This window comes from Gopherus evgoodei, chromosome 7 (assembly GCF_007399415.2).
Source record: "Gopherus evgoodei ecotype Sinaloan lineage chromosome 7, rGopEvg1_v1.p, whole genome shotgun sequence".
Classification (NCBI taxonomy): Eukaryota; Metazoa; Chordata; order Testudines; family Testudinidae; genus Gopherus; species Gopherus evgoodei.
In genome coordinates, this window is record NC_044328.1 from 98826452 (window position 1) to 98848181 (window position 21730).

At 51.5% G+C, this 21730-nt stretch overlaps 2 protein-coding genes across 5 annotated transcripts; both read left to right on the forward strand.

Moving 5' to 3' along the window:
* The first annotated feature begins 3489 nt into the window (after positions 1–3489).
* Positions 3490–8473, forward strand: LOC115654256 (RNA-binding protein 4-like). Of its 3 annotated transcripts, none has more exons than XM_030568250.1 (3): positions 3490–3595; positions 6006–6943; positions 8360–8473. In XM_030568250.1, the coding sequence occupies exons 2-3, from the start codon at positions 6064–6066 to the stop codon at positions 8377–8379; spliced, it is 900 nt and encodes a 299-aa protein (XP_030424110.1). In that variant the 5' UTR covers positions 3490–3595; positions 6006–6063; the 3' UTR covers positions 8380–8473. The 3 variants fall into 3 exon arrangements, with proteins under 3 accessions (XP_030424110.1, XP_030424109.1, XP_030424108.1); XM_030568249.1 differs by having other exon boundaries at positions 6006–7021; positions 8360–8447; XM_030568248.1 differs by having other exon boundaries at positions 6006–8452.
* A 1826-nt stretch (positions 8474–10299) lies between these two features.
* ARL2 (ADP ribosylation factor like GTPase 2) lies at positions 10300–20837 on the forward strand. Of its 2 annotated transcripts, XM_030568252.1 has the most exons (7): positions 10300–10303; positions 17465–17472; positions 17542–17628; positions 18220–18330; positions 19081–19243; positions 19758–19838; positions 20187–20837. In XM_030568252.1, the coding sequence occupies exons 3-7, from the start codon at positions 17564–17566 to the stop codon at positions 20319–20321; spliced, it is 555 nt and encodes a 184-aa protein (XP_030424112.1). In that variant the 5' UTR covers positions 10300–10303; positions 17465–17472; positions 17542–17563; the 3' UTR covers positions 20322–20837. The 2 variants fall into 2 exon arrangements, with proteins under 2 accessions (XP_030424112.1, XP_030424111.1); XM_030568251.1 differs by lacking the exon at positions 10300–10303 and adding an exon at positions 15151–15215 and having other exon boundaries at positions 17405–17628.
* Positions 20838–21730: the final 893 nt, after the last annotated feature.

Here is a 21730-nt window from a genome sequence, read left to right on the forward strand (position 1 = left end):
AGAGTATTCGGAGGTATCCCAGAATGCCTGCTCAGCCACTCTGCTCATCAGTTCAAACTCTACTGCCCTGGCCTCAGGTAACCTGCCCTTTAAATGCCCCGGGAATTTTAAAAATCCCCTTCTTGTTTGCTAACCCAGATGTGGAGTGCTTATCTAAAAACAAACACAGCACTTGTTTGCCCAAGCAGAGGTAGGCAGGGAATGTCTACAACTGCTAGTGTTTGCTTGAGGAGAGAAACAGGGGGAGGGAGTCCATCAGAGAAGCTACTTATCTGGTCTGAAGCCTTTTTGCATTTAAGAGTGATTGAGAGAGGAATGGGGGAAATGGCTGGAATTTGCAAGGCAGGGAGCTGTCACAGTGTCTGCTCCAAAAATCCACTCTCTCTCTCTCTCCCCCACGCTTCCTGTTACACTCCACTCCACTCCCCTCTTTTGAAAAGCACGTTGCAGCCACTTGAACGCTGGGATAGCTGCCCATAATGCACCACTCCCAACAGCGCTGCAAATGCTGCAAATGTGGCCACACTATAGTGCTGGTAGCTGTCAGTGTGGCCACACTCCAGCGCTTTCCCTACACAGCTGTACAAAGATAGCTGTAACTCCCAGCGCTGCACACCTGCAAGTGTGGCCAAGCCCTTAGTTCTGAGTTTTTACAGTGCCTAGCTCAGGTCCTGGTCCATGATTGGGCCTCCTTGGTGCTACAATACTACTACTAATAATAATAATTAATAATTAATAGGCAGAGATGCCTTAGCCTTGATTCAGCAGGACTCTGGTGTAACTGGGTGCACAGCTATATCATTAGCTTCTGGGAGTGGTGATGATGTGTGGGTGATTTGCAGTGAAGGATTTGTGTGATAGGGACACCTGTCCTGCCGGGAACTGGGCTGAGGCCCAGCAACTGTAATATATTTAACACCCGTTGCCATGGATCGGTGACTCAGCTCAGGCTGCTGTTGCGTGGTGACATATTTCACACCACCCTGACTCTGTGTGGTGACATATTTCACACGGGGCACAGAGAAGTGGTGACATTCAAACTCCTGGTCTCGTTTTCCCCAGCTTTCCCCATATTTTGCACTGTCGCGCTATGAGCCAATGACTTATTTCATGTCATGTGGGCAACATGTGCTGATATATTTCATACTGTGGTGCCACAGATGAGTGACTTATTTACACACCCCTGATGCTGTGTAGTGACATATTTCATACTGTGGCACCATGGGCCAGTGATTTATTTTACACCATGTTGATCCTGCAAGACACATAGTCTGTGTTGCAGGTCTGTGGGCCAGTGACTTATTTCATCCCAGGTGGGCACCCTGCCAACAGGATGTTATGACATATTTCGCTCCACATTATCACCAACAGCTCCTCCTCCACCCTAAAACTCCATTGTGTAGGGACAGGGAGGGGGACTAAAGTGTGTGTTCTTGAGAGACAGAGAGAGAGAAAAATAGTTCTCTGATCACATCACCCAAGTAACATAGCGCTCCCCTGGTAGGGCTCAGGCACCAGTGGTCAAGGCGGAAAAGTGCCAGACTTCCGGTATGGAGCGGAAGTAGCTGGTGGGGCGTGACGCCAGTTCCGGGGCTTCCCCGGTGAGTGACTGAGAGGCGGCCCCTCCCTCCCCAGGTGAGGGAGGGGGAGAGTGCTCTCCGGGGCAGGAGAGGAGAGCGGCCGGGGCTGCGGTGCTGGCGGGAGAGCAGCGAGCAGCGAGGTGGTAGTTAGCAGATTAATTTGGGGGAGGGGTGCGGAACTAGCAAAGGGGGGTGAGAGGGGAGGGCTCGCTCGGGAAGGCTGGCCTGGCTGTGAATCTGTAGCCCCACGCTGCGGTTCACTTGACACCGGCGGGGAGGGGAGGCGACAAATCTCCCACCCCTTGCAAAGGTCCCCAGGCCGTGCTAACAGCTCCGTAGTGCTGTCCATTTGCAGAATGGTGGCTGGGTGAACCCCGGGGAATAAGCTAGACAGTTTACGAACCTTTGGAACCAGGGAAAACTTCTCCGACCAAAGCTCTTAACGCTGAATCTTTTTTTCTTCCTCTTTTACCATATGGGCAGGAACCTTTTTCAACCAATTGCGTTGCTTCTCTTTGCCCTACCTCTGTTTTTAAAAAACGATAATACTAGGCACAGATCAACACTTAAAGGGCTTTACTAACACTAATCCTTCATTATACATAACCCAGGCCCTGGTTTTCAGGAGCGAGGCATATTTGAGTGCTGTTGTGAAGGAAGCTGAGAGGGGCTAGTTATTTTTTTAGAGTCACAGGTTAACTCCAGACTTGTAGTTACTTGAAAGATCATATGTTCAGCTATAGGCATCTGTTAATTGGGGGCTGCCGTATTTGGGACACATGATAACGTGGATACTGATGTTGTCTCTGTGTCCCACCGCCAGGAGGCAGCTTTCCTCGCTTTGCTCCTTGGCCCTTGAACTGAGGCTGCTAATAAAAGTGGTGTGGTTTTGTGGCTGCCTGTCCAGTGGGAGTGGGGCCACTGACTGACCGTCAGATGGAAAACAATTTGACAGTGACCACTGCCAGAGACAGGATACTGGACTAGATGGAGCTTGGATCTGGTCCAGTCTGGCAGTAACTATATTCCTATATTCAGCCACTCCTGACCTGGGTCATATTTGAAAGCAGTGTGCTAAAGGTGGAATAATCTGAGACACATTTGTTTCTCTCCCTCTGCCTCTCCCCCTTGCTCCTAGAGACAGATTGGCGGTTGTAAACTAAAGGTAAAAGGCATCATTCCCCATTCCTGCTCTTCTGAGCCATCCTTGCTTCACCACTCTATTGTGTTTCTTACATTGGAAACTATCCGTGTTATATGCCAGCATCTGCAACCAGACAGTGGTATCTCCCTTGCTTCTAGCAATGCAGTCTGATCTGCCCTCTTCCTGGAGTAGAGAGAGGCTAAACCCCTCATCCTTGCTTGTTTGTGCTGTTTCTCGCTGGAAGAATTGCATCAAGCACCTCCTGAGCCTAGTCTGCTACTGGCCAATGAGCAAGGAGATGTGCTGTGACCCCTCCAGCCACAGGGCATGTTATGCCTTGGTAACTTTTCCTAACACCTGAAGCCACCTGCCTTGCCAAACTCTTCAGCAACTGTGACTAGGCTGGGGCAGTGAGCTGGGCGGAGTAAGGAGGCTAGCCCCAGCAGCTGAGCCAGGTCTCCTTGGGGCAGGGGATCTGCCTGGCACAAAACGTGGCCCCAACCTCTGTCCTAGTTTTGCAGGGGGATGGACTCTTTCTTGCTGCTTCCTGATCATATGAGGCAAAGATGGCGCCACCATGCGGCTTCAGCAGGAATGGGGGGGACCACCATCAAATGATTGCGCGATGCTCCCGCCGTCACTGGAGCAGCGTTTTTCTCTCATCCACCCCTTAGTTTTCTGCAAGAGCGATGGTTATCACGTGTCCCAAATATGGCGGCGCCCTAATCGCTTCTACCCCTGGAGCTGGACTTCGGGGGGGGGCGCCGGAAGTGAGCGCCGCCATCTTGTTTCTGTGGTTTTGGAGGAACAGTTGGTTTCCACTGGGAGCTGTGCTGTTTTGTTCCTCCTGGCCCGTCCGCCCTCCTCCGCGGTGAGTCCCGGGCGGGAAGGAGCCGGAGGGCTCATGGTCCCGCCGCAGCTCGCGCGTGCCGGATGGGTGGGCTGGTTTGTGCTCAGTGCGCATGCGGGGACGGTATCATCGGGAAACACGGGGGGCGATACCGCTGAGGTGGGGCGGTACCATTGGGTGACGTTGGGGAGCACGGTGGAGCGAGGGGAGGCGGAGGCCCTTGGCCCTACGGAGACCCCGAGGGGCTTGGTCACAAGGCGAAGGGTTTCCTGCCTGTCCCTCAGGATCACCGTCCCCTGTCCCGAGCCACGCCCCCTTCCCTGCCCGGGGCACCAGGCTCCTCCCCATAGCCCCGTTCCTGTCCCGCTGGAGGTGGCGCAGCGTCTGAGGCCCTGCCTGCCCTGCCCGTTTCTCTAGCACCCGTCCCAGTGCCGAGTCCTCCCCACTGGAGGAGGTGCAGATTGTGTGTCTGGGCTGCGTGCTGCCAAAGCTGAGCAGCTACGGTTTTACTACGGGTTTCACTCTAGTTCCTAACCCGCATAGGCCATTCCACTTCCGTACCCAAGTGTGAAAATTCCTAGTCCAGCTTTGTTCTGTCCACCCCCTGGAGAGCTTGGTATTAGGGCTATTGAGCAATTAAAAAAATTAATTGTGACTAATTGCACGATTAATCGTTCTGTTAAACAATAGAATACCATTTATTTTAAATATTTTGGATGTTTACTACATTTTAAAATATATTTCAATTATAACAATGCAAGGTGTACGGTGCTCACTTTATATTTTTACAAATGTTTACACTGCAAAAAATGTATTTTTCAATTCACATCATATAAGCACTGTGGTGTAATCTCTATCATGAAAGCTGAACTTGTAAATATAGAATGATGTAAAAAACTACATTCTAAAACAAAACAGTGTAAAACTTTAGAGACCATAAGTCCAATCAGTCCTACTTCTTTTGTTTTGAGCCAATCACTCAGACAAACAAGGTTGGTTACAATTTGCAGGAGATAATGCTGCCTGCTTCTTATTTACCGTGTTACCTGAAAGTGAGAACAGGCATTCGTATGGCACTGTTGTAGCTGGCATTGCAAGATATTTACGTGCCTGATGCGCTAAAGATTCATATGTCCCTTCATGTTTCAACCAACATTGCAGAGGACATGCTTCCATGCTGATGATTGGTTCTGCTTGATAACAATCTGAAGCAGTGTGGACTGATGCATGTTCATTATCTGAGTCAGATGCCACCAGCAGGTGGTTGATTTTTGGTGGTTTGGGTTCTGTAGTTTCCGCATCAGAGTGTTCATAGACTATCAGAATGGGAAGGGACCTCAGGAGTTCATCTAGTCCAACCCCCTGATCAAAGCAGGACAAATCTCCAGACAGATGTTTGCCCCCGATTCCTAAATGCCCTCTCCCAGATTGAACTCACAACCTTGGGTTTAGCAGGCCAATGCTCAAACCACTAGTCTGTCCCTGTGCTCTTTAAAACTGCTAAAAGCATGCTCCACACCTCATCCCTCTCAGATTTTGGATGACACTTCAGATTCGTAAACCTTGGGTTGAGTGCTGTAGCTATTTTTCGAACTCTCACTTCCATACCTTCTTTGCATTTTGTCAAATCCAGTGTGCGAGTGTTCTTAAAATGAACATGTGCTGGGTCATCATCCAAGACTGCTATAACATAAAATATATGCAGAATGTAGGTAAAACAGAGCAGGAAATATACAGTTCTCCTCCCAGGGAGTACAGTCACAAATTTAATTCATTATTTTTTTAAAGAGTATGGAAGCATGTCCTCTGGAATGGTGGCCGAAGCATGGAAGGGGCATACCTGGCATGTAAATACCTTGCAATGCCGGCTACAAAAGTGCCATGCAAACGCCTGTTCTCACTTTCAGGTGACATTGTAAATAAGCAGGCAGCATTATCTCCCGTCAATGTAAACAAACTTGTTTGTATCGGCGATTGGCAGAATAAGAAGTAGGATTGAGTGGACTTGTAGGCTCTAAAGTTTTACACTGTTTTGTTTTAGAGTGCAGTTATGTAACCAAAAAAAATCTGCATTTGTAAGTTACGCTTTCACAATAAAGAGATTGCACTTCAGTACATGTATGAGGTGAATTGAAAAATACTATTCCTTTTGTCATTTTTACAGTGCATATATTTGTAACCAAAAATACTATAAAGTGAGCACTGTGCACTTTGTATTCTGTGTTGTAATTGAAATCAATATTGAAAATGTAAAAAAATCCTAAAATATTTAATACATTTAATTTGGTATTCTATTGGTATAAGTGCAATTAATCACAATTAATTTTTGGAGTTAATTGCATGAGTTAACTGCGATTGACAGCCCTACTTGGTATCACTATGATAGCTTGAACGTAAGCCAGAAGTAACTCTTCTCCCCTCTGTCTCTCAGTTGAGTTTGCGTGGGTGATTCCCGAGAGCATTGCAGGCTGGAAGTGCAACCTCCTGCCATGGTGAAGATCTTTGTGGGAGGGGTCTCCCCTTCTGTCACAGTGGATGAACTGAAGAAGCTCTTCGAGCAGTATGGACAGGTGAACGAGTGTGACATCCTGAAGAACTTCGCCTTTGTGCACATGGAGAAGGAGGACGAGGCCCACAAGGCCATCAGCGAGCTGCACAAGCAGGAGTTCTACGGGGCCAACCTGACGGTAGAGTACGCCACATCCAAGATCCGTAACGCCACCAAGATCTATGTGGGCAATGTCTCCAGCAAGGCCACCACAGCCCAGATCAAGGAGCTCTTTGAGAAGTTTGGCAAGGTGGTGGAGTGTGACATTGTCAAGAACTACGCCTTTGTCCACATGGCCAAGGAGAGGGAAGCCATGGACGCTATCTTGAACCTCAACGACATGCCTCTGGAGGATCAGAAGATCTTTGTAACACTGTCCAAGAGCAACAACTCGCTCAAGACAACCAAGGGGACTTCTGTGCCACCTCCACCACCTGCACTGCCCAGTTACTACTTCCCTAGGGGACGCATCCCTCCACCACCGTCTCCTTATACCCCATATGCAACCCGATCTTGGTATGACCGGGAATATTACGACCGCTTTGCTTATGAGCTCTACAACCGGGCGATGACTGCCAGGACAGCATACGAGAGGGCCTTGCCACCTGCACCCTCTACCCCCACCGCCTACAGAGAGAGGAGCCCTGTGGGCAGGCGGACGACTGCTGCGGTGGCCCAGTATACTGATCCCTACGCTGCTGCGGCTGCCGCCCAGACATACAGCCAAGTGTACAACCAGACAGGTTATGCAGCAGTGGCGGCTGCAGCCGCAGCAGCAGCTACCTACTCCCAGTACAGCATGGGTGCCACCTACAGTGCAGGGGAGTACTATGAGAAATACAGCAACGGCTATGCCACTCAATATGCCCAGACGTACTAATCTCACTGTGCTCATAGTAGTAAGTGACCAGAGATCTTAGCTTTGGTGGGAGGCGGAGGCATGGAGTGGAGAATAACTAGCCCTAGAACTCCTTACTGGCACAGTTTTTTATGGGGTAAGGGAGTGCCACTCCTCCCTAAAGTAGCTCTCTGATGCCATCCACAGTGGATGGAGGTTACCATGCCTCCTGAAATAGGCTCATATGAACTAGACAACCTTTTATGTGTGTGTTAGCCTAGATTTCCTTTGAAGGTCAAGAAGCTCTGGCGAGAAGTGAGTTTGCCTCCCTCCCTCCCTCCCTCCCCGTTAAGAAATTAACCTTTGTTTTCCTTCAGTCTTCTCATGCTCCCACTTTCCAAGCTTTGTTAGGATGCATCTTTTCTTTACCTTCCTCCCTCATCCCCTTTCCCTCCTGGTTTGCTTTCCTCATGTTCTCTTTTGTTTTGGTTCAATCGCTAAGAAAATAATTCCAGTTTGAAAGATGAGTCGCCCACCACGACAAACTGGCCCCCTGCAAGCCTGCACTGAAAGCCACGGCAATTCTGCTCATAATTCAGAGCTGATCCTTTCTTGATTCCCCTCCCCTCTCATCAGTTTTAACTGTTGTAACTTGCAGTGCTCCTTTTTTCCCTCTTTTGCTGGCTAATTCCTTGGCACGGTCTTCCCGTGTTGTGCATGCGGAGCGGAGTTTTGAAATGTGTGTCTCTAGATCCGTAGCTAGGACCAGAGGGTGGGGGAAGGGGTGCCTTGTTCTTTTTCTGTACCTCAGTATTACAAAAGGAAGTGGATTTTTTTGGTGCCTCCAAAGTCCGTCCGTGTCACGGCTTTTTTTTCCCTTTTCGTTTTTTACATTGATGATTAAACAGCTTGTACAGAACTTCCCGGCGTCTCGTCGTCAAATCAGCTGCTGCGTCGCTTTAACTGTGCCCAAACCTCTGTGTGGCTCTTCTTTCTCCGCCTCTGTCCTCTGTGCCTAGCGAACGGCAAAACTGACACCCCGATTTCGCTTGACTGTATCGCGCTGCCTGTTCCACCGCGGTTGCCTTGGTTAACGGAGCAACCCTCTTCCCTTCCCGTCTCCCTGTGCCCTCCCCACGGCGAGCGCCTTGTTAGCAACCCCACAGGCTGCCCAGGTTTCCCTCCTGCCTTCTGGCTGCAGCATTCCTCTGCTCCAGCTCAGCCAGGGCATCTGTAACTCTGACCTGTTGCAAGCCCCTTATCTGCTATTCCTGTTGTTGAGGCCAACTCCCCCCCCCCCCCTCACCCTCATACTCATTTGTTTAGACCTCACTTGTCAGGTATCTAACATTGTAACCCTTTCTTCCCCCCCCCATTGATTTTTTTTCTCCATACACAGCCCGGTGCTCGGAGGCGTAAGGGGGAAAGGGATCTCGGCTGCAAAGGTGCAGGCAGAGCTGATTCAAGACAGCGCAATGCCTTTAACCACCACCCTGCTGAAGGAAGCGTGAAGCCTCCGCTACAAGCTTGAGTGAATATACCACTCCCTTTGTCCCCTGCCTGTGCTTCTTCCTCTTCTGGTGCTCTCAGGTTAGCTATTTGGCAGTCCAGAGGGCACCCTCTGGTGAGAGCGCAAGGCTAGCAGGACTTATGGGTTCTATTCCAGCAACTCCTTTCACCTCCCCGTGCCTTGGTTTCCCCACAGCAGAGATTGTGTTGAAATCTTTGGGTAAGCACTGTATGTGCAAAAAGATCTTGGCTTCTTGCTGGGGATGCTGCCTCCACCTATCTAAAGCGCTCCACCTTATCCCTCCTCCCCCCTTTGTGATGTCCTCTGGCTAGCTCATGTTCCTGCCCTTACTGGGTTTGAAGTTCTAGGGACAGACCTTCTCCTTAGCACATGTATGTCTCAGCCTGGGGATCGCTTTGGTCGTTCCAGATCCTCCTGCATGCATCCGCTTAGGGCTAGCACACCCAATCTCCATTTGCTTTTTAGTAGCTGTCTTCAGTTGCCAGAGACAATGGCATAGGAATCCATTGCGCTGCTGAATAGTCAGCTTGAGCTGCTTTCTCTCCTAGGAGCAGACTCGGGGCAGAACGTGCTCAGCGGCTGGGGCCAGGAATTGCACCCCCCATTGGTTCAGCATTGGGTAATGCCTTCTGTTGATGTGGGATACAGAACTAGGTGGACCACTGGTGTGTGAGAGAAGTGATAGAGAGACCCTTTCATTCCCCCAGCAGCACGTCTGGGAGGTGAAGGGGGAGCATCAGAAAAAAACAGCCGACAGGGTAACCGTCTCCCTCTGGCATCTGTCCATGGCAGATTGAGGTAAGGCAGAAAGACCTCCCCGATGAGTGTTTGAGCCTGTGTTTGTTGGAGACGATGCCGCGAGCAGGGGAGTGGGTTATTGGGGGGGAATGGTGCAGTGGTTAGAGCAGGGAGAGTCTACCCCTATGAGCTCGTAGACAGATCACTTCCCCTGCCTGTTTCAGTTTCCCCATGTGTGACTGAGGGAGCCTTTCAGTGCCTGGAGAGCCTCTGATGGAAAGGGCTGTAGAAGCACCCTTGCCACTCAGAGGTCAGACTCCTTCCATCCCCTGACCAAGGGGTTGCGGCATGATGTGCCCCAGGAACAGAATTTGGAAGAGCCTGGCAGCGCAGGGGAAGCCGCTCTGAGCGTCCAATCAGAACGGTCTGGATCTGGCCGTGGGGGAGCATTAGGAGACAAGTCTTAGTTCCATAAGCATCCACAGAAGGGGGCGTGGTATCTGCTTTCAGCACAGTTCATGGACAGACATTTGTCAGCCTGACTTCTGAGGCATCCTTTTGGGACTGTCGAGTCTGCTGACTCCACGGAGTCCTTGGAGCTGGCAGCCGTGTGCCATCCGAGCTCTGTGTTTAAATCTGTTCATTTTACACTGAAGGCCAGCTATTAACCCAAGCTCCTCCAGGCCAAGGGGAAACCAAAGGGCAGGATGCAAAGCCCCTAGATCCTTTTAGAAACTCAGGCAGGAGGGGCTAGTGAATCTAACTCGCCAATCTATTCTAGATTGACCCTATCCCAAAGAGACCTTACATCAAGGTAACCCCCAGACCAGGAACTCTTTTGGCCTCAGCTGACATGTCAGGGGAAGAGCAGGATTTCTGGAGGACCCACCAAGCATCCTGCTAGCAGAGGTGAAAGATGATTTGAAGGTTCCCCGAAGATCTCCCAGTCTCTCCTCTCTAACCACTGTGAGCCTTAAACACCCCTGGGGAATCCAGCCTGAGATGAAGCAGGAGGTAAGCGCTATTGTCCCTCCTTCCCTTTCACTCGCGCTCCAAAAGGAAGGAACCAGTGGTGTGCTTCTGTCACAGACAGCAGAAGATCTGGGTTCTGTTCCCTGGTTCTGGCACTGACCTCAGGGCAAGTCTGTGGATCTCATCTATAAAAGGGGCAAGGGTTGATTCATGTTTGGTTAAGATCTCCACTGGCTGGTGCTGAGTCAAGTAGTAGTAGAAATCCCTGCAACAGAGAGGTTGCGTTCTGGAAGCACATGCTTCCTGCCTTATTGGGCTAATCTAGTTTAGGTCTTTATATGGTTCCCATAGTGACTTGATCACTGTCTGCAGCTGCGGTGGAGATTTGAGAATAGAGCAGTCTTTAATCTCACAGACAAAGGCAGAACAAGAGCCAATCAGTGGATGTTGAAGCGAGACAAATTCAGACTGGAAATAAGGCAAATTTTTAACCCCAAGAGGAATTAGCCAGTGGACATAGGGACGTTGTGGATTCTCCATTGCTTGGAGTCTTTTAAGTCAAGACTGGCTGTCTTTCCTAAACCTGCACTGTAGCTCACACAAATTACAGGTGTGATGCAGGAAAAGGGATTCTCTGACCTATAGTATGCAGGAGTGAGCATAGATGATCAGAATGGGCCCTTCTGGTCTTAAAAGCAATGAATCATTTCCACAGTATGTGAGCGCCTCGGTTTTGAATGGATTTATCTTCCCAACACCTCTGTGAGGCGGGGTGGCGCTGTTCTCCCCATTTTACAGATGGGGAAACTGAGGCACAAAGCAACTAAGTGACTTGACCAAGTTCACACAGGCAGACTGGCAGAGCAGGGACTCAAACCCAGGTCTCCTGACTCCCGGTCCAGCACTTGAGCCTTAAGATCATTCTTCATCTTCTAAGTTATGTAACATTAGGGTTGCCTGCCTGAAGAAACACAGGCCCTTGGCTGTGGTTAGGTGGCCCTACTAGTGCCATGAGCCCAGGCTGAGTATAGGGTGAGTGCGCCCTAAGGTGAACGTACAGATCTAGGGCAGCCAACAGTTCCCAGCTTCAGTTCTTTGGCGCTACTGCATCAAAATGTGTGCGCTCTCCTCTTCCTCATCAGCCTGAACAGGAAGGGGCAGATTGAGGTAAACCCAGACCTTTGGCACAACAGCCCACCCACAACGTGATCCGTGTGTGGAGTGGCCTGGTTGCGACAAGGACTGAAAGGAAGCTTGGAGCTGGGGAGCCTTCAGCTGAAAGTCTCTTCTCTTACTCTCTCCTAGAGCAGAGTGGATTGGGCCCTGTCTCTGTCTCTCTCTCCCTCCCTCCCTTCCAGCCCAACTCCATCATCCCTTGTTCTGCGAAAGCAGCGAGCTCCGTCCCCACCACAGTGCTCTGGATGCTGTCGGAAGGCTCCCTGCTCGGTGAGATTCTCCACACCTCCTGGCTGCTGGGTAACGGGTGACGGGAGCAAACAGCCTAGGCCCCGCTCTGCCCTCTGGCTGGGGAGAGCTGCATGGAGCTAGGAGCTGGGAGAGGTCTTTCCCTGCAATCATGATTGGTGCTTGGAGTGGGATTGACCTTTCAAGGTGTTGAGAACTCATCCCCTGGTGGGTGGGATGCTGGCTTGAAGGGCTGGCTTGGTTTGCATCACGGGCAGCTTTCTCCATATAGGGGTGTTGGGACAGGAAGGAATTCTCTGGTGTAAAGACCAAGGTTGTCCTCATTTCCTCCTGGGTGATCCGACTCGTCCTGCAGTCTTTGGTTTGAGTGTGACTGGTGGGGGCAGCTTTACATCTTCGCTCTGTACCGAGGCAGTGCAGATTTGGCTGGGCCTCTTCTCTGCCTCAGAAAGATCTCTGAACCGCTGCTTCTGGTTGGGAGTCACCTTGCTTCCTTGTCTAGCCCGGGGCCTTGACCGACACCACACCTTCCACAGCTTCCCTCCTTCATCCCTGCCATAGAGTGTCCCGCCACAGAGATGGGGCCAGCAGAGCTCGTGTGCGGGATGAGAACCACCATGTCTCTACCACCGGGTACCTCCAACAATAGTCTCAACTCCCTGTTAATTGCAATTGGCTCCAGCAGAGGAGGATGGAGTGTGGGGACTGCAGGCTTCTCTGCATTGGATGAGCATGGCAAGCTGCTCCTGGTAGGTGTGTGTGTGTGGAGGCCAAGGGCAGGGGTAGAAGCCTAGGGCTCGGTGCTTTGTTGATTGGAGCAGTGGAATACATTACCTTCCTAGGGGTTCCTGAGCAGAAATAACTATAAAGCCTCTCTCCATCAGAAATCTGGGTTAAACTTGACCACAGGAGCTACATGAGATGGGTTGTGTTTGTTTTGTGGTTCCCCAGTGGACTAAACCACCCCTAAGCGGGCCAGATTGGCAGTGTCAGTTCAGGAGAAGCCCAGGAATGGACTAGTGGAGGTGAAGAATGTTGCTGGAGGACATAATTGGAGGTCATTGGCTGCTGTGTGTGAGAGGAGTCTGGGTTGGGTACCAGGGGGCTGTGGTGGGTATTGAGGGGGATCAGCAGAGTTGGAAGAGGAAGCCAGGGGACTGTGGGTCAGGATTGAGAGGGACTTTGACAGAACTGTGTAGCGGGGCAGTCGGGTTGGGATTAAGGAGCATTGGCAGAGCTGAGTGGGTGGGGGTTGTGTCTGAAGCAGAGCCCAGCCTGGGATAGCATGAGGGCTGTGGGCCAGGATTGAGGGGCATCAGCAGAACTGTGTTTGGACCCAGAACTGGATTGCCTTCTAGTTCTGTGCAGCTGGTGCTAAGCTGCCGTGACATTTTGCATTGGAACTCCGTCAGCACTACGGGCAGCCCCCTCTGCAGAACCCTGGCATCTCTGAGAGCAGTTGGCTTCTGTTGTATCAGTGACTGTTGGCTACCTGGCTCCAGCCCTTATCCGAGGCCCAAACTGCGCTTGAGTGAAATGTGCCGCCCTAGCATAGGGCTCTGGGATTGGTAGGTGGCACTTAGTACAGCATCACAAGGGTAGGGGCTGTAGGGGCGAGGCTTGGGACTAATAAACATCCTTGTTTAAATAGCATTTGGGCTGGTGGCTGATTATTTCTTGTCTGCCTTGGTCTATGGTTCCTGCGAGTCCCTGAAGAGGGCCTACTGGCTTTGCTAATGGGCTCCTCTTTGAGCAGTCACAGACCCTGAAATGTTCCTCCCAGCTGATCTCATGCTGCAGGACATGCCATCCCTCAGCTTCCTCTCTTCTCCATCCACAGAGCGGCTTCTAGAGTGGGACAATGGCCCAGTGGTGAGGGAGCTTGGGAGACCTGGATTTAATTCCCAGCTCTGCCACAGACTCCCTGCGTGACCTTGGGCAGGCCATTCAGTCTCGGTTTTCACCATCTGTACAATGGGGATAATAGCTCAGCACTGCCTCATGATAGGGAGGGAGGAAAAGAGTTGAGGCTTCAAGGTGCCCAGATGATGGCAATCTCTGTCTCTTATCAGCAGATCTCAGAGCACTTTACAAAGGAGGTGAATGGGGGACTCTGAAGCACAGAGAGGAAATGTGACTTGCCCAAGGTCACCCAGCAGGTCAGTGGCAGAGCCCCACTCTCCTGAGTCCTAGTCCAGTGTATGATCCCCTAGGCCACACCGGCTCTCCTAATGGGGACCAGATAAGTACCTTAGATGGTCAGAAGTACAGAATAGCTGGTGTTACAGGGCCATCTACTCCGGAGCAAGGAGAAGGGGAATGCTATGTAATGGAAAAGGCTACTTCTATAGCTGGACTGAACCCGCCTTCCACTTCCTCCAGTAGCCTTTGCTTCCTTCCCCTGGAAACATGGAGCACCTCCCAGGCTATGGGCATGGTCATAGGATGGGGATCTTCCTCTAATTACCTTCCCTACTTCTCATTTTGTCTTCAGGAGACCTCCAGCTCCTTAGTAGAGCCCGACAGCAGGACATCTTCCCAGCACTGAGCTGAGATGTATGTACTGTTTAGGGGAGAAGACAGGATAGCCCTAGTGGAATAAAACCAGCCATGGCAAGGGGTGTTCTCACATCAAACCGCTACAGCCAGGTTCTCACACCATGGCTGCTTTGCCCACCTCTAGTAATGGGACCATGTAGTGGGTGTAAATTACACCACTAAAGCAGAGTAGAAAGGGGCCTTAGGCCCAAGTCCTCAAAGGTATTTCAGCTCCTAACATGCATTGAAAGTAAGGGAAGGAACCTAAATGCCTGAGAGGATTGGGCCTTGGACAAGGCCTAGCCTGAAACTTGGCGTACACCTCAGACTCTCAGTACGGGGGAGATCTGATTTGGGGGTAGAGAAGTGGCATATCTGGGACCTGTTGCTTTGCAAAGAGCTGTAAATCTCCAGTGCTTGTTTGAGTGTGTCTGTGGCTAAGAACTTCCTTTGCTGAGCCTATGGTCCTTTCACGTTGCCCTTTAAACTAGAAGCCAGAGGCCTCTGCAGCGGGGGTGGGGGGGGGGGGCGTAAGCAGATGATTTGTTTGGGATAGTTGAGGCACTGCTTTTGGGGCCTAGGGTGGCCGGGCTGCAGTGCCCCACAACCTACCAAAGGGCTTGGACAAGAGGTCTGCACCTGGGTGGCTACCCTAGAGACCCAGAAACAGGGACTAGACCCTACCCAGACCCAGGGGGACCCAGGATTGGGTCCACTTCCAACAAACTACAGAAAACTGGGCTTGGTCTAATTAAAGCAGTACAACACCCCACCGCTCCAGATGGACATTGTGGTAGGGATATAAAGGTGCTGAGCTATTCCCCTACAGGAAGGGGAACAAGCTATAACAGTCTAAGGGTATGTCTACACTACCCTCTGGATTGGCGGGTAGCGATCGATCTATCGGGGATCGATTTATCATGTGTAGTGTAGATGCGATAAATTGATCCCCGATCGCTCTCCAGTCAACTGCTGAACTCCAGCTCAAAGAGGCAGAAGAAAAGTCGACGGGGGAACTGCATCCGTCGATCGAGCGCTGTGAGGACGCGAAGTAAGTAATTTTAATTCGATCTAAGATACATTGAATTCAGCTACGCTATTCTCATAGCTGAAATTGCGTATCTTAGATAGATCTCCCCCCTAGTGTAGACCAGGCCTAAGGCACCTTTCTACCACTATAACTGCCCACAGTAGAGCTTGTGTTGTATATCTGTCAGTTAACCTCCCCCTCCCTCAGCTGACAGTCCTACCGGAACCAACTCTGAAGCCAACAAAGAAAAGGTGCTTTGGCTTTTGAGGAGTGCAATCTGATCTCTTTACTCAGCTAGGCAGTAACGAGAAATAGCTTCTCTCAAATGATTAATAGTGATTAATAAAGTCACTGCCCTTCTAGGTACTATTTCCTAGAACAGGGGTAGGCAACCTATGGCACGTGTGCCGAAGGCAGCACGTGAGCTGATTTTCAGTGGCAGTCGCACTGCCTAGGTCCTGACCACTGGTCCAGGGGCTCTGCATTTTAATTTAATTTTAAATGAAGTTTCTTAAACGTTTTGAAACCTTATTTACGTAATATATAATTTAACTATTGGTCTGTGTAGACTTATAGAAAGATCTTCTAAAAACATTAAAATGTATTACTGGCACGTGGAAGCTTAAATCAGAGTGAATAAATGAAGACTCGACACACCACTTCTGAAACGTTGCTGACCCCTGCCCTAGAACATTGGTTACTCTGCTTGCCAGTAGCCTTGCTCCCCTTAGGAAAGTGAAAGTGTCTCTTTTTTTCTTTTTTCTTTTTTCTTTTTTTTTTTTCAAACTTTCCATTGACTGGCATTCAGCCTTTCAGTCCTATATCAGTGCCAGCGTTGCTGAGAACCTCCGGCTCCTGTACTTCATACAAGTGGGGGGCTGCTCTGCACTTGTGAAAAACAGGTCACTTCCCCTCTCTGGCTACTCGCTCCTGTGGAGTGTTGAAGGGCTGGGTCATCTCCAACTCCTGAAGGTTGGACCCCATGTAGGTACGAGGGAGGACATTTGCTCTTTTGCTGAGGTAGAGGGGACTTCACTCTTCAGAACTTGTACTCCACCATCACGTGCCAGTATGAAATTCTATCCCAGAATGGAGAGGGTACCAATTTTCAAATTTTCACTGATCAAATAGCTGAATTAGTTTCTCCAGCATGGCTCCTGAAGGGCTTCAGTGGATGAGGGAGTGAAGTGAAGAACCAGTGAAGTGAAGAACGGCTGCAAATTTCCCTGCTACTGGTCATTTGTGATGCTGCTGTTTCTCTATGCTTACCAGCTTGTCTAGCTGGTTGTGCTGCAGCACCTCCTTCCAGTACAGGGACGCAGAGGCATTTGTACTCATTGCATAGCACCAGCTAGGTGCTCTGTAGCTGTTGCAGCACCCTCTCCTTTCAGACCGTGAGATGTGTAAACATAGTATATCATTCACCAGCTATGCAAGTGATGGGTGCTTTACAGAATAAGCACCCCCACAATGGTCCTTACCCCCAATCTAATGCACATAGAAGCTCTGAGTTGTTGAGGAAGGGTGATCTCCAGTGTCTTGGGAGGAGTTAATAGCAGTGAAAGCAGAGGTGCCATTGCCCTCTCTTAAGGGATCTGGTGCATGGGAATCCCTGGCCTTGATAAGGATGGCCTGTTTGCTCTTAGCGCTATCCTTAGCAACAGAAGAAGATTCAGAGACCTGTGATGACACAAACTGGGTTCAGACATGGCCAAGCCACCAGTGCAACTTCCCTTCTGCATTGGGATTCGTGCCACCAGCAGGGATGGCAGGAGCCTAGCTGGTGGGGTCAGGGCCAGTAGTAGCCAGCTTGGCTGTTGGAGTGCACTGCTGCTGGGCTAATCCCCCCACCCCATCTAGAGTGGGGCCAGTGACTCACTGTCCCCACTGTGGCTCATTTTCCCCTGGCGTGTGTGAGCATCTTGCTTTCCCTTGGGCTTGGCTGGTCACCTGGCTTAGAGGGTCCCAGCCAGCTATCCCATTTCGGGTTTGGCTAGCTTTCCCTGTGTGACTTGTAAATGAACCTCTTTGAGGGGCTGTAATACCAGTCTCCATCCCCAGGTGACGCTGTGGGTTCCTTTTAAGGATTCTTCTAGCCGACGGCCCTCCCCCTCTGTGAGTCCTGGGGGTGGGACCTGTAATTTCACACCCTTCGCCTAGGTGGCGATGTGGGAAAATTTAGCGTTGTGAGGGATCTCTCCTGGCGGCAGGGCCCGTCCTCCTTGGTTTTCGGTAAGGGGCGGACCTTGGAGTGAGTGCACCCAATGGAGATCAACGCTATGGTGATTGGCGGCGACGGGACCCAATGGGCGCTGGTCCGTGGAAAGCGGGTGGCGGGCGGGGCGGAAGAGGCGGCTGGACTGGTGGTGATGGGGCTGCTGACTATTCTGAAGAAGATGCGACAGAAGGAGCGGGAGCTGCGGCTCCTCATGCTGTATCCTTTTGCAGGGGGAGAGGATGGGCTGTACCAAGTATCGCGTGGTAAAGGGGGCTTCTATCATTTAGAGGTGGGAGCTGACGGCCGTACCAAGGAGCTGGGCGGGGGGGATGTATCCTGTGTGTCTGGGGTTTGGGCTGTACCAGGGAGGTGTATCCTGTGGGTCTGGGCTGTACCAGGGAGGTGTATCCCGTGGGTCTGGGTCTGAGCTGTACCAACAGTTCTGGGGGCAGGGGGTGTATCCTGTGGGTTTGGGCTGTGCCAAGGGCTTTGGGGGCAGGGATGTATCCTGTGGCTATGGGATCTGGGCTCTACCAAGTGGCCTGGAGGAGTGCTATATTTTGTGGGTATGCGGGTGAGGGGGACCAAATGTCCCGGGGTGGGGGCTGTGTCCAGTGAACAGAGGGGTAAATAGGGTTGTACCAAGCGCTGGAAGGGGCTGCGCTGGTCCCAACTGGGAGTTTCCTTTTTATGGGCTGATCCGCCATCCAGCTGTGACACTAACATCCCATGCCCCCCACCCACCCCCACACGCTCATGTGGCTTTCCATGTTCTGAGCTGCCATCTCCTTGACCTGCCTCCCACAGTGGCCTAGACAATGCTGGCAAAACCACCATTCTGAAGAAGTTCAATGGGGAGGATATCGACACCATCTCACCCACACTGGGCTTCAACATCAAAACCCTGGAGCACCGAGGGTGAGCGCCCAACGGAGTGTCTGATCTATCCACAGGCCCCAAAACCTGCCCTGTCCAGCCCAGCCCAGCCCATCCATCCCCTGGAGAGATTTGTCCCTCCAAAGTCTGATCCCCACCCCTTCCAGGGCAGGATTATCCACCCCGCCCCACAGTACAAACCCTCAGCCTCTGTTCAGCCCTGGTTTCAAACCCCCTTAAGCCATAGGTGGTAGCACTGTGGAAAAGGATCTTGAGGTTTCAGTGGATCACAAATTGAGTATCATGGTCTAGGTTTGCTTGGTCCTGCCACAGTGCAGGGGCTGGACTTGATGACTTCTCAAGGTCTTTTCCAGCCCTACATTTCTGTGATTCTGTAGTGCGCCCTTGGAGATTCCCCTGCCTAATAGATCTCAATAACCTTGATTCTTTACTCCAAGTTCTGTACAGATCCCTCACCCCATTCCCCTAACTGTTCCAGCTCCCCCTTGAGCTTAACCCCCTTCAGATCATGGGGGTGGTTCTTCCGTCCTCAGAGGCTTAACCAAAGCAAGATGAGGCTTTACTGACAAATCCCCTGTCCCCACTCTCAGCTCAGCCCCTTGCTCACTTTCTGTCACTCTTAAGGGATTTGGAGAAGGTTTGGTCTCCCCAGAGCCAGATGCAGAGGGAACGTCCCCTCCTTGCTCCAGGATGCTCGTTTCCCATTGCATGCTGGGATCTTGCCTGACTGCCCCTTTACCTCCACACTCTGTGTCTTTTTCTACTGCTCAGGTTCAAGCTGAACATCTGGGACGTGGGCGGACAGACATCCCTGCGCTCCTACTGGCGCAACTACTTTGAGAGCACAGATGGTCTCATCTGGGTGGTGGACAGCGCTGACCAGCAGCGCCTGCAGGTCTGCAAGCAGGAGTTGCAGAGCCTCCTGGTGGAAGAGGTGGGAACTGCACCTATCTGGGGGGCAGAGAGGGTCTATATTGGGGGATGGGGAGAGCTGTACCAATTCTCTTTGAGGGTGGGGGGGCTGTATCCTGCCGGGAAAAGAGTGATATGTATGGGATGGGTTGTATCAAATGTCTTGGGAAAGGCAGTGTATCTTTTGGGCATGGGGGAGTGGGCTGTACAAAGTGTCCTTCGGGAGGGCTGTATGCTCTGGGTAGGTGGGACAACTTCTGGCTGAACTAGGCTGGAGGTAGCTGGAATTTGGGTTGGGATCCCTGAGGGTCCTTGTTTGGTATTGACCTGCTGGAGGCAGCAGTTGCCTCTGCTGCAGAGAGGACCCCAGTCCCCTTGCTGCCAGGTCCCTCAGGACTGAGAAACAGACCCCTGTTTGGGACAGAGGAGGAGGGGGTAGGCTGCTGACTGGGTAGGAGGGTGCTTGATGGGCTAACAGGCATGGGGGACCAAGACAACAGGGTCATGCAACTCACCCTGTGCTTCCTTCGCCACAGCGCCTGGCCGGAGCCACTCTGCTCATCTTCGCCAACAAACAGGACCTGCCGGGAGCATTGTCCTCCAATGCCATCCGGGAGGTGAGAGCCACTGGCCTGAAGCAAACCAGGGATATTGACTGAGAGGAGTGAGGTCTGTTGGGTGGAGTATGGGGGGCAGGGACCGGGAGTCAGGTCTTCTGTTCCCAGCTCTGGAAGGGGAGTCAGGTAGAAGAGTTACACCAGATGAATGGCAGCCAGGACTTCTGACTCACTGTATGATCTTTCCCCTCTCTGTGCCTCAGTTTTACCAGGTTGTGAGTAAGGGACTAATCCTTCCCTCCCCAGAGCAGGGACAGGAGGGTGTGCTGCTGCTGAGAGATGTGAGCTGAGGACAGGTTTGGTCTCAGCACACTCAGGTAAGTCAGCGTCGTCTTGTCTTCCCTTCAGGCCTTGGAACTAGACAGCATCAAAAGCCACCACTGGTGCATCCAGGCCTGCAGTGCCTTCACTGGGGAGAACCTGCTGACGGGGATCGACTGGCTCCTGGATGATATTTCCAGCCGGATCTTCACCACGGACTGACCATGCCCCAGACATGGCCCCCTCCTTTGTGGGGGGGCTGCAAGAGTAGGGGTGGGGCTGCATCCCAGCTTTGAACAGAGTTCCCAGGACCATGTGGGTGTTGTTTCCATGGACCCTCCCATCATGCTTTCCTCCAACAGTCAATCACCGGGACAGCAACTCCCCTTGGATTCGGCCTAGATCCCAGCTGCCCCCTGGATTGACGCATGGCTTAGTGCCCCTGGCCTGGGTCTCGTGCATGCGTTTCAGGGTTTGAGCCTTTAATGCTGGCAATCAGTTCGGGGGAAGCTGGGGAAGCAGCGGGACCAGGCCATTTATAGTTGTGGGGGCTGAGACCCCATCACTGGAGCACAAGGCCTGTTGAACTGTGTGTGTGAGTGGGACTGGTAGAGAGGAACTCTTCCCCCCTCCCCCCCAAAAAAAATGAAAAAACAAACCCACCTCTGTATCAAACATTCACATTTTTCATCTCCTGCGCTAATAAAATCAGTGGCCTATGTCCTGGCTATGCCTGGATTCCTTGACCCTGCGTGGGTTGCTTTGTGGTTTTGACTTATTGTGCCAGCTTTCCCTGAGAGATGGACTTCCCCTAGGGGTGGCTCTAGATGCTCAGCTATGGCATCTGTTTCTCACATGGGCTTAGTGATGCCTGTATTTTTTTTCCTGCCTCAGCTGAGTTGCAGATGGGGATGGGGCACTCAAGAGGCTGGGGCGGGGGGGGGGGAGTTCTGCAAGAATCTTCCTCACCCTCCCACTCTATTCTGAGCCCGCTGTGATTTTAAGCAGAGAGAGATTCACGTCCTGTTCTTAACTCTTACTATGAGCTATTAAACAGCCCCCTCTGTCCCAGTCAGTGGTGGCCGCATCTCAGAGCAAAGCAAGGGATCACTGAATAAACAGCCCCTGCTCCCCACCTCAGAGGGGGCTATATCTCAACACTGGTTAGAAACAGCTCTTGTGTCCCACCCCAGAGGCAACTGCATTTTAGTGATTGAGAAAATTAATCTCTGTCAAATACATTAATAATTCACCTCTTTCCAGTGCATTTAATCTCATTTTGCTCTGCAAACTCTGCACTCACCCTCATTGTGCTGCAGCAACCTCTGGGATGGAGAAGGGATAGCAGAGCCATGAGAGGTGCTGTTTTGGCCAAGGTCCCTGAGGCAGTGGGAAGCCCTGGGCTGCTGCAGACATGCCCTCTGGTCAGCTATATCCATACAGCGAGGGCAAGACCTCAACTTTAAGGATGTACCTCAAAGATGCCCCCCAGTGTTGAACTGTGAGGGCTGGAGCAGCCTGGCTGGGGTTGGAATGGGACATGGGGATTGAGGTTCCAGAGAGCAAACCTTATTCCTAGCCCTTTGCTCTGCTTGTAAAGCCCATCAGCGTTAGAAGGGAGACACCATTTT